General features: G+C 42.1%; 1 protein-coding gene across 4 annotated transcripts in view; it reads right to left on the bottom strand.

Moving 5' to 3' along the window:
* The window catches only part of DIP2A (disco interacting protein 2 homolog A), a 113,642-nt gene that overhangs the window by 81,517 nt on the left and 19,493 nt on the right, over positions 1 to 12,632 (bottom strand). For all 4 annotated transcript variants that reach the window (XM_021667529.2, XM_021667530.2, XM_021667531.2 and 1 more), the window contains exon 2: positions 549 to 620. In XM_021667529.2, the coding sequence (XP_021523204.2) occupies positions 549 to 620 (72 nt within the window). The remainder of the gene's footprint in view (positions 1 to 548; positions 621 to 12,632) is intronic.

The following is a 12,632-nucleotide window of genomic DNA, read 5'->3' as shown; positions in this document are numbered from 1 at the left end:
GCTGTCCACCCTGTCTTAGTGACAATGGCTTTATAATAACCCTTCATATCCTGGTTGGGCCAATCCTCTCACCTCATTCTTTTCTGAACATATTTTGGGTCTCTTGACCTTTTATACTCAGATATACATTTTAGAACTAACTTGTTAGTTATTAAGTTCCACGAAGAAAAAAAAAAAACTATTGAAATGATGAATGTACTCGATCCACAAATCAATCTAATGTGGGAAGAACTGACATCTTTATCATAGATGCTCTAGCCCCAGTAAGGAAACGCACCAGGCTGTTCATAACCATGAAAATAAAATAAATCCTCTTTGGGAATGAGGTCTGAGATCTGTACCAAGCCAGAGCTTTAAATTATAATCTATGCCTTTGGATATTATTAATATTAGATGCATATTTTTCAAGACCAGCCTGGGCAACATAGCAAGACCCCATCTCAATCAATAATCAACATATACCAATGTCTAAATCTAAAAACAATTGTAAAATCACGTTTTATGAAATAATATAATTGCTATGAAACACCTGAGTGTATTGACCTTACCTTGAATAAGTGGTATATAACGTGCAAGCAGCTTTGCCCTTTTCTTTTCATATCCTTTTTGAGTGATGTCACCTAAAACAACAATGGAAAAAAGAATTACATTTCTTCTCCAATTCCAAAATTTTTTAATTTAAAATTAATTCATGATTGAAAAACTGGAAACACTAATGTCCTTCCATGGAGTGATTGGACAAATAAACTATCATGGATCCATAAAATGGAATACCACTCAACAATAAGAAAGAAAGAAATTACTGATACACACAGCAATTTGGATAGATCTCACATGAATGCTACTGAGTGAAAGAAGCCAGACTCAAAAGGCTGTATGCTGAATATTCAATTTTTATTACACTCTGGAGAAGATACAACGACAGAGTCAGAGGCAGGTAGTGGTTGCCCGGGGATGGGAGTGAGGAAAGGAAAAAGGAATTTTGAGGGTGGTTAAACTGTTCTATGCCTGGAGTGTAGTGGTGGTTACATGAATATATGCATTTGTCAAAAATTTGTACCACTAGCCGGGTGCAGTAGCTCACGCCTGTAATCCCAGCACTTTGGGAGGCCGAGGCGGGTGGATCACCTGAGGTCAGGAGTTTGAGACCAGCCTGACCAACATGAAGAAACCTGCCTCTACTAAAAATACAAAATCAGTCAAGCGTGGTGGCACATGCCTGTAATCCTACCTACTCGGGAGGCTGAGACAGGACAATCGCCTGAACCCAGGAGGCAGAGGTTGCAGTGAGCCAAGATTCGTGCCATTGCACTCCAGCCTGGGTAACAAGAGCAAAACTCCGTCTCAAAAAGAAATTTGTACCACTATAGAAAAGTAAGGGTGAATTTTACTGTGTGTAAATAATACTTCAAATTTTAAAAATTGTGATCAGCTGATGTGTTGTTGCCATGGTAATCCTGCTCAGTATCAGAAGAACCACAGGTTCAGACATTTGGTGTATGTGCTTGGCTAAGGAGCCAATGGGGCAAAGCTACCATCTGTGGGATTATGACTGAACGCCTCTAAGTCAGATCCCGCCCAGGCGGAAAGATACGGCAGCGCCACGACACCTCGGCTGGCCTCAGATAGCCGGTCCCCTGCCGTTCCCGCCGGCCGCTCCGCCCCGCGCGGGGTGTGTCCCACTGTGCGCCAGGACCAGGGTCCGGTGAGGAGTGCCCCTCGTCCTGGGAAACGGGCTGCGGCCAGAAAGGCGGCCGCCCCCTTGCCCGTCACGCAACACACGTTCGTGGGGAAGCTGGCGCTAAACCATTCGTAGACGACCTGCTTCTGGGGCGCGGTTTCGCACGTAGCAGAGCAGCTCCCTCGCTGCGATCTATTGAAAGTCAGCCCTCGACCCAAGGGTTTGTATTTTTTTTATTTTTATTTTAAACAAGAAAAAAATATTAAAAAAGAAAAAGAAAAAGAAAAAAAGAAATGTAAAAAATAGAAAAAATTAAAAAAAACTGTGATCAGCATCCCTGGGAGCTTGCCAAAAATGCAAACTCAGAGCTATACCCCAAACTGACAGAATCCAAATCTGTACTTTATCAAGATCCTCCAGTAATTCTCGTGCAGGTTCAAGTTTCCCAAGTAATGGAATAAGGGACCCAAGGGACACAAGCCCTCCTAGGCCAAGGGGTGTCCTTGGGAAAGGAGGAAAAAGGACCGCCGTTCCAATAAATTATCATAAGGAAAAGTAGTCTGAAAACAAATTAAATCACCTAGGAATGAGGTAGGAAATGCACCATCGTGGAAATACTTCTTAACCTAAGCACACTATTTGGTTTCCTACACACACCTGAAGTTCTAACAGTGGATCTGTGATGTTTTGAAGACTGTATTTAGACCAGAATTATATATTACAATTCTCCTGACTAGCTTGTCCTGTGGGTGAACATAGTAGAGTTTTTAGTGTTTTGTAAGACCTCCCTCCTCTCAAAACAAACAAAGCAGTAAGGCTGCTGTGAATCAAAAGATACAGACTGATGTTGTTTATTGAATACGTAACCGAATATTTACTTTAGATTAATTTTTTATTGTAGGGTTTGTTGTGTGAACATACTGATGCCATTGAATATCTGACATCTAAGTTAAGCCTCAACGGAAGGCTCTTGGTAGGCATTAATATGCCATCCTACAGAAGAAGAGCCTGAGGCCAAGGAGGCCAGGGCCTGAGGGCCAGGCAGCTGCCTCTGGTCCAGACCAGCCTACTACAACCCACTCCAGCCTGGACTGTGCCCAAGCCCTGCCCTCTGCACAGAGCCTCTGCTCTGAGAGCTCACTCGGTTCCTCCCAAGCCTGTCTGTCTCCTCCAAAGCTTATCTGTCTCTCCTTCCATTTATTTATTCCCTCTGTCCCCACTGTGTTCCATCCCTTCAGGCAACTTTTTCTTTGCATTTAGTGTCTTTTAGACATATTTTCTTATCGTGTCTTTCTATAGTGTCTTTTAGACAGTTTTTTATAGTGTTTTTCAGAATATATTCTGCAGAATGCATGCTGCTTTGTGTCTGTGTATTTAATTGACCTGAATGGCATATTATAAATCTCTGTTTTCTTCCATAAGTCTTCCATTTTTAAAACCACCCCATCCTCAAGGCAATGAGCACACCCGATCCACTGCTCTGACCCAGGTGCCCCTTGGAAGCGTCATCCTTGTTCACCCCCTCACCCCTTCACTGGACACTGCCAGGTTCAGAGCCAGCCACTGCTGACACCAACACACTCATTGCTGCAGTGACAGTCCTCATCAGGTTCAGGATATAACTGTACAATTTCACTTATTAAATATCAACTTATGCACAACTTTTTAAGGTTCAGAAGGCAGTAATTTTCAAATGTGCATGTGGGGTATGAGAGGCAATTAATCTACATCACAGAGGTATAATATGTGGCTCTGGCTGAACTCCACTGCTGCAGAAGACTCTCACTTAGGGTCACAGATGCCAAATCCCAAGTAATATCAACAAGTCCTTCACTCAGCAACACAATTTCTAAACACCCATTCTCAAAAGCACTCAACTACTCCTTCAGGTCACAGGAACAAGGATTAGTGCACACTATATGTGATGGCAAATAAGGCAAAATAATCTAATTGTCAACAAAGAGAAATAAATATGCTGCCAAACGTCTTTACAGAATTCTGTCAATCTTAAAATCCTCTTATTTGGGGTAACTGGGGTTAAATATCACTTACATGGATTCACGGTATCCTACTGGGTAAAAAGAGCAAGTTGAAAAACAATATATATTCAGAATGATTCCATTCTGATCAAAGTAAATAAAATTAAACATATATATTTACTTAGTAGTTGTATATATTTGTATATACATAGAAAATGTCCGGGAGGGATGTACAACTAATTATTAATAGTGTTTTCCCCTGTAGAGTGATTTGCTTGCCTTTGGGTTAGGGTGTGAGACAGATTTCATTTTTTACTCCATATACTTTTATTCTTTAAAATTTTTAGACACATAATCCTTTGTCATTAAGAATGTATGGAGGATGGTTTTTACGATGTGTAATGGCTACTTAAGATGTTCCTGGGGGTAACCAGATGAATTCCATGTACTATTTTTGCAACTTCGAGTCTAAAATTATTTCAAAGTAAGAAGTTTCAAAACACATGGAAGAGATTGTGCAGAACTGGCATTTTCTTTTTTAGATGTCTCATTAAATTTGCCAGTGAAATAATATGGCGCTACAGGTTTATATTCCAGGTTTTTAAACTATGAATTTAATTTATTTAGTAGTTATAGGACTATTCAGGTTTTTGCTTTATTATTGATGAGTTTTGGGGTTTTGTGGCTTTCAAGAAATTGGTCCATTTCATCTAAGATGTTGAAAATAGTCATGTGGGCCAGGCTTGGTGGCTCATGCCTGTAATCCCAGCACTTTGAGAGGCCAAGGTGGGCAGATCACCTGAGGTCAGGAGTTCAATACCAGCCTGGCCAACATGGTAAAACCCCATCTATACTAAAAATAGAAAAATTAGCTGGGCATGGTGGCACCCCCGCCCCCCCGGTATTCCCAGCAACTTGGGAGGCTGAGGCTGGAGAATCACTTGAACCTGGAAGGTGGAGGTTGCCGTGGGCCGAGATCACGCCACTACACTCTAGCCTGGGCAACAGAGCGAGATTCTGTCTCAAAAAAAAAGAAAGAAAAAGAAAAGTCATGTGTCACTTAACGATAGGGGTACATTCTGAGAAATGCATTGTTAGGCAATTTCATTGTGGTATAAACATCATTTGAGTATATATACACAAACCTCGACGGTACAACCTACTATACACCTAAGTGGTGTAGTATAGCCTATTGCTCCTAGCCTACAAACCTGTACAGTATGTTACTGTACTATAAAATGTAGGCAGCTGTGACACAATGGCATTTGTGTGTTTAAAATATCTAAACACAGAAAAGGTACAATAAAAATATGGCGTAAAAGATGAAAAACAGTACATCTGTATCGAGCATTTCCCATGAACTAGGCTTACAGGAATGGAAGTTGCTCTGTGTGAGTCAGCGAGGGGTGAGTGCATATGAAGGCCTAGGATATTACTGTACATGACTGTAGACTTAATAAACTCTTTACACTTAGGCTACACTACATTTATAGAAAAACGTTCTCTTTCCTCAATAATAAATTAACCTTAGCTTACTGCAGCTTTTTAAAAACTTTTTAACCTTTATAATAACACAGCTTAAGACACCAACACATTGCACAGCTATAAAAAATATTCTCTTTTTTTCTATCCTTATTCTTTCTTGCTTGCTTGCTTTTTTAAGAGACAGGGTCTTGCCCTGTCTCTGAACAGACAGGTTGGAGTACAGTGTTACAATCATAGCTCACCACAGCCTGGAACTACAGGGCTTAAGCAATCCTCCCACATTAGTCTCCTTATAGCTAGCACTACAGGCACTGCTCTAGCACACCCAGATAATTTTTAAATTTTTTGTGGAGACTGGGTCTTGTCACATTGTCTAGGCTGGTCTCCAACTCACAGTCTCAAGCAATCTTCCCACCTTGGCTTCCCAAAGTGTTGGGATTATAGGCATGAGCCATCATGCTCAGCTCATAAGCTTTTCTATTATTTTTTAAGCTTTATGGTTTCTTTTGTTGGGGGGGAAACTTTCTTACTTTTAAAACTTTTCAGTTAAAACGAACGCACTTACATACATTAGCCTAGGCTCACCCAGGGATCACCAATAACACTGTGTTCCACCTCCACATCTTAACCTACTGGAAGGTCTTTGGAGTACGCAACACCAAGCATGGAAGCCGACACTTCCTATGATTACAAAGCCTTCTTCTCAAATAGTTCCTCAAGGGTCTGCCTGAGGCTATTTGATGGTTAACTTCCTTTATATATAAGGAGTATACTCTAAAATAACAAAATGTATAGTAAATGCATAAACCAGTTACATCCATTTATCATTACCAAGTACTATGTACAGTATATAATCATATGGACTAGATTTTTTTTTTTTTGAGACACAGTTTCATTCTCATTGCCTAGGCTGGAGTGCAACTGGCTCACTGCAACCTCTGCCTTCCAGGTTCAAGTGATTCTCCTGCCTCAGCCTCCTCTGCTGTCTATAGTAATAATGCCTCTTTCATTCCTGACTTCGGTAATTTGTGTCTTTGGTTATTTGTATTTTTTCCACTGTCAGTCTTGTTAGAGGTTTATCAAATTTATTATCTTTTCAAAGAACCAGGTTTTGGTTTCACTGACTTTTTTTTTTTTTTTTGAGACAGTGTTTCACTCTTGTTGCCCAGGCTGAAGTGCAATGGCGCAATCTCGGCTCACTGGAACCTCTGCCTCCCAGGTGCAAGCGATTCTCCTGCCTCCGCCTCCCGAGTAGCTGGGACTACAGGTACACGCCACCACACCCAGCTAATTTTTGTATTCTTAGTAGAGACAGGGTTTCACCATGTTAGCCAGGCTGGTCTCAAACTCCTGACCTTGTGATCCACCCACCTGGGTCTCCCAAAGTGCTGGGATCACAGGTGTAAACCACTGCGCCCAGCCCTCACAGAAACTCTTATACATTGCTGGTGGGCATGCAAAATGGTACAGCCACTCTGGAAAACAATGTGGAAGTTTTTTACACAGTTAAGCAAACACTCACCAGATGACCCAGCAATTCCACTTGATTATCTACCCTACAGAAGTAAAAACTCGTGTTCACAGCAAAACCTGTACACAATTGTTTATAGCAGCTTTATTCTTAATCACCAAAAACTAGAAACAACCCAGATGTCAAGTGGATGAAGAGACTGTGATATAACCATACGATGGAAAACTACTCAGCAATAAAGAGGAACAGACTACTGACACTTGCAAAATGTGAATGAATTTCAAAATACATTACGTTGAGGGAAAGAACCCACGCTCAAAAGTTACCTACTGTATGATTCCATTTATATGACATTTCTGAAAGGACAAACCCATAAAGACAGGGAACAGACCAGCTGGGGGAGGGGGAGACTGCAAAGGGATAGTATAAGGAGGGTTTTGGGATGATGGTACTGTTCTTTTTCTCTTTTTAGAGTCAGGTCTCACTCTGTCCCCCAGGCTGGAGTGCAGTGGCATGGCTTACTGCAGCCTTGAACTCCTGGGCTCAAGCAAATCAACTTCCCAGAGTCTGAAAAGTAACCGACAAAGAAGTACTTCAGGCAGTTAGCAGCTGGGTGACTCCACAACGGACCAGTGTGGCTACGGAAGGAGCACGGCACAGTGGGTGGGAGCCCCAAGGGCCCAGCAGGTTCCAATCCAGTACAATACAGTCTGCCTTTGGTCAGGTCACTTTGATCGCCTCCAGGGTGGACACCAGCCAGAAATCAGATACACACCAGAGACTTTGGACCCAAGTGAGCTGGACACAGTTGCCAGTGTTTATTCCTTTAGAAAAGTGTTGGTCTTTGCTTTGCTGCCAAAGAAGGGGTCCAAAAAGTCCACTAGGTCCCAACTTGGGCCACACAAGCTTACTTACCCAGGATCCCAAGGCAAGGTCTCTGTGCCACGGCAGCTGGGAAAGCCCACAGCTACCACTGGACTAGTCAGGTCCTACTGGAGGTACCCACAGAGAGGAGGAAGAAACAATAAAATGAGGGGTGATCCATACCTGATACGGCTCTGTGTCTCCACCCAAATCTCACTTGAATTGTAACAGTCCCCAAGTGTTGCGGGAGGGACTCAGTGGGAGGTAACTGAATCATGCATGGGGGCAGGTTTTTCTCCATGCTGTTCTCCAGATAGTGATTAAGTCTCACAAGATCTGATGGTTTCATAAAAGGGCAGTTCCCCTGCACATGCCCCCTTGTCTGCCACCACGTAGGACACCCCTTTGCTTTCTTCATCTTCTGCCATGACTGTGAGGCCTCCCCAGCCATGTGGAACTGTGAGTCCATTAAACCACTTTCCTTTTATAAATTACCCCGTCTCAGTTATGTCTTAAACTTGAAAACAGATGCCACAAAAATAAAATAAAATAAAATAAAATAGGCAGTCTCCAAGCCTGTGACACAGAAGAAAAGGTGAAGAAAATCTGTGAAGATCAATGTTTTGCATGGTGGCACCACTCACTGATAACAGTGGTTCTTATACTTAATATAAACAGGTGGAGATTTCACTTTTCAAGTCTTAAAGTTTCCAAACACAAGAGTCTCAATCATATCTAATACAAAAAAGTAGAGCATATCTGACTGCAATTTAAATTATTTATGCAGCCAAGTGTAGTGGCTCACATCTGTAATCCCATCACTTTGGGAGGCCAAGGTGGAAGGACTGCTTGAGCCCAATAGTTAAGAGACCACCTTGGACAACATAAAGAGACCCTGTCTACGAAAAAAGAAAAAATAATAATTAGCTGGCTATGGTGGCACATGCCTATAGCCCAAGCTACTAGGGAGGCTAAGGTGGGAAGATTGCTTGAGCCCAGGAGTTCAAGGCTGCAGTAAGCTACGATGGCACCACTGCACTCCAGCCTGAATTGCAGAATGAGACCTTAAGAATAACACTACTACTAAACAAATCATTATGCTTAACACTGAAGAGTGTAGATACGCTTCCACAGTAGCGTTTGAATGTCCATTGTCTCATTCATTTGTAATTAAAGACTTTTTAAATGTTTAGTAAATATTTTCTTTTATCTCAAAGTTTTTAATAAAACACGGAAAATATGTTCATTAAACTGAATATATACACACACATAGGAATTCCATTTATGACAATGACAAAATTATAGATCTAAGACCAGCTTTTCCAATGGGAACAACTAAAAAGATCACATTAAAATTTTTCTTTAAATCTGAAGACATTACAGAAGTAAAGAACTGAGGGCCAAGTCAAGTCAAAAAGTAATCACCAAGTGGTTGAACTGAGCAGAACTTTGACAGACTTGAGAGCTAGGAGCTCATCAAGGAGGAAGTGCCTTGGAAAGCACCCTAGGTTGTCTGTTGGGACTTAGAAGGACCACACCTTGAGTACGAACTAAAAATAAAGCAGCCCTCACAAGGACTAGAGTCCGTTTCAAATCACTTTCTCTATATGTAAATTAAAGTCATCTTGGATTGCATGTACTCCCAGCCTATCTACCTATCAGATGCAAAAGTAAACCCTGTGTGGTCACAAATTATCACTAAATAGACAATGTCTGGCATTTGATCAGAAATAACTAGGCACATATGGCAGCAAGAAGCTATAACTAAAAACCATGAGAAACAATAATAGAAAGCTATACAAAATGGAACTTTAAAATAACCATTATCAATATGTTTAAGGAATTAAAAAACAGGATTGTGAATTTAAGAAAAAAAAAAAATAGGCTGGGCATGGTGGCTCATATCTGTAACCCCAGTACTTTGGGAGACTAAGGCAGGCAGATCACAAGGTCAGCAGTTCAAGACCAGCCTGGCCAACACATAGTAAAACCCCATCATTACTAAATATACAAAAATTAGTTGGGCATGGTGGCACATGCCTGTAGTCCCTGCTATTCGGGAAGCTGAGGCAGGAGAATTGCTTGAAGCTAAGAGGTAGAGGTTGCAGTGAGCCGAGATTGCGCCACTGCACTCCAGCTTGGGCAACAAAGTGAGACTTCGTCTCAAAAAAACAAAAATAAATGAATAATAACATAAATTCTAGAACTGAAAAATACTGTATCTCAAATCCAGTAATAAATTTAATGAAAGGTGTGCAAGACTACTACCCAGAAACTAAAAACATTATAAAAACATTACCGAGATAAGTAAAAAAGACCTAAAGAAATAAAAGGATATACCATGTTTGTGAATCTGAAAACTTAATACCATAAAGCGTAATTTCTCTCCAGGTGGATAGTAAGAGTCAGCCTGAGTACTTCCTGAAAGTTTCTGCAAGGAAATTGAAAGCTGATTCCAAAGCATATAGGGAAATGCAAAGGGCCAAGATTAGCTAAATCAAGCTTGAAAAACAGTAAAATTAAGAGGGCATAGGGCAGACTTACTCCACCGAATATGGAGAAAGAATGGAGTAGGTGCTAAGATAAACAAGTGGAGCGACACAGGAGAAATCAGTCCAAAGTAGCAGGGGAAAGACAGCCTCTTCCAAATGGTCAACTGCAATAGAAATGAAATCACTGTTCCTTTACACCAAGCATAAAATTAAATTCCAGGTGGATTATGTATCTGAATGTGAAAGATGGCTGGGCGTGGTGGCTCACACCTATAATCCCAACACTGTGGGAGGCCAAGGCCAGCGGATCACCTGAGGCCAGGAGTTAATGACCAGCCTGGCCAACATGGCGAAACCCCATCTCTACTTAAAAAAAAAAAAAAAATTAGCTGGGTATGGGCTGGGCATGGTAGCTCATGCCTATAATCCCAGCACTTTGGGAGGCTGTGGTGGGTTAATCACCTGAGGTCAGGAGTTCGAGATCAGCCTGACCAACATGGTGAAACCCCGTCTCTACTGAAAATACAAAATTAGCTGAGTGTGGTGGTGCATACCTGTAATCCCAGCTACTCTGGAGGCTGAGGCAGAAGAATCGCTTGACCCAGGAGGTAGAGGTTGCAGTGAGCCAAGACTGCATCATTGCACTCCAGCCTGGGCAACAAGAGCAAAACACTGTCTCAAAAAAGCAAAAAAAAAAATAGCTATGGTTGTACACACCTGTAATCCCGGCTACTCAGGAGGTTGAGGTAGGAGAATCGCTTGAACCTGGGAGACGGAGGTTGCAGTGAGCCGAGCTCACGCCACTGCACTCCAAGCCTGGGAGACAGAATGAGACTCCATCTCCAAAAAAAAAAAAAACAACAACGGAAGTTCTAAAATATAATATAGAAGAACACCTTCACGACCATGACATACAGAACTATCTCTTCAACAGGAAAGCACCAATCATAAAGGAAAAGACAAAAATACCTCATACCACCAACATAATTTACAAGCTAACCAATATAATCCACAATCTAAGAGGTAATTTTAAAATAACCAAATACTTTCTCCTCTAAGAATGTCATTGACCTTGAAGTGGACAGATTAGTTTCCTATGGCTGTAACCAATTACACCACAAATTTGGTGGCTTGCAAAAGAAACTTATTCTTTCACACTTCTGATGGCCAGACGTCCAAAATAAATTTTACTGAGCCAAAATCAAGGTGAGAGCAGGGCTACACTCCCTCTGAAGGCTCTGAGAAGAAAAGTGTACCTTCACTCTTCCAGCTTCTGGTGACTGCCAACATTCCTTGACTTGCGGCCGCATCACTCTAATATCTGCCTTGGTACTCACATGAGTGCTCCCTCTTTTTCATGTGTTTCAGCTCCCTATGCCTTCTCTCTTCTAAAGTCACCTGTGTAGCACTGACGGTCTAACTAGAAAATTCAGAAAAATTCATCTCAGGATCCTTAATCACATCTGCAAAGATTCTTTCTCCAAATAAGGTAACACGCATTGACAAGTTCCAGGATTAGAACCTGATCTCTCTGGGGCCACCACTGAGCACACTACAATGAGCAACCCGTAAAAATATATACCTATGGCCAGGCACAGTGGCTCACACCTGTAATCCCAGCACTCTGGGAGGCTAAGGTGGGTGGATCACAAGGTCAGGAGTTTGAGATCAGCCTGACGAAAATGTTGAAACTCCGTCTCTACTAAAAATAAAAAAATTGGCCACGCACGGTGGCTCACACCTGTAATCCCAGCACTTTGGGAGGCTGAGGCGGGTGGATCACGAGGTCAAGAGATTGAGACCATCCTGGTCAACATGGTGAAACCCTGTCTCTACTAAAAATACAAAAAAATATTAGCTGGGCACGGTGGCGTGTGCCTGTAATCCCAGCTACTCAGGAGGCTGAGGCAGGAGAATTGCCTGAACCCAGGAGGCGGAGGTTGCAGTGAGCCGAGATCGCGCCATTGCACTCCAGCCCAGGGAACAAGAGCAAAACTCCATCTCAAAAAAAAAAATAAATAAATAAATAAAAATTAAAAAATAAAAATAAAAAAATTAGCTGGGTGTGGTGGCACACGTCTGTAATCCCAGCTACTCAGGAGGCTGAGGCAGGAGAATCGCTTGAACCTGGGAGGTGGAGGGTTGCAGTGAGCTGAGATCGCACCACTGCACTCCAGGTCTGGGTGACAGAGTGAGACTCTTATCTCAAAAAAATACATACACACACACACACACACACACACATACACACACACACACACCAGGCACAGTGGCTCACACCTGTAATCCCAGCACTTTGGGAGGCCAAGGGAGGCAGATCACAAGATCAGGAGTTCGAGAACAGTCTGGCCAAGATACCAGCCTGGCCAACACAGTGAAATCCCATTTCTACTAAAAATAAAAAAATTAGCCAGGGGTAGTAGCAGGCGCCTGTAATCCCAGCTACTTGCAAGGCTGAGGCAGGAGAATCGCTTGAACCTGGGAGGCAGAGGTTGCAGTGAGCTGAGATTGCACCACTGCACTCCAGCCTGGGTGACAGAGTGAGACTCCCACTGGAAAAAAAATATATATATATACACACACACACACACACACGTGTGTGTATATATGTGCCTGTACATGTGTGTATATATATGTATACGTATATATGTATATACACA

The sequence above is a fragment of the Aotus nancymaae genome, unplaced genomic scaffold (genome assembly GCF_030222135.1).
Source record: "Aotus nancymaae isolate 86718 unplaced genomic scaffold, 86718_ANA_hifiasm-v0.15.2.pri h1tg000022l_1, whole genome shotgun sequence".
Lineage (NCBI taxonomy): Eukaryota > Metazoa > Chordata > Mammalia > Primates > Aotidae > Aotus > Aotus nancymaae.
This window is presented reverse-complemented; position numbering and strand designations above follow the sequence as displayed.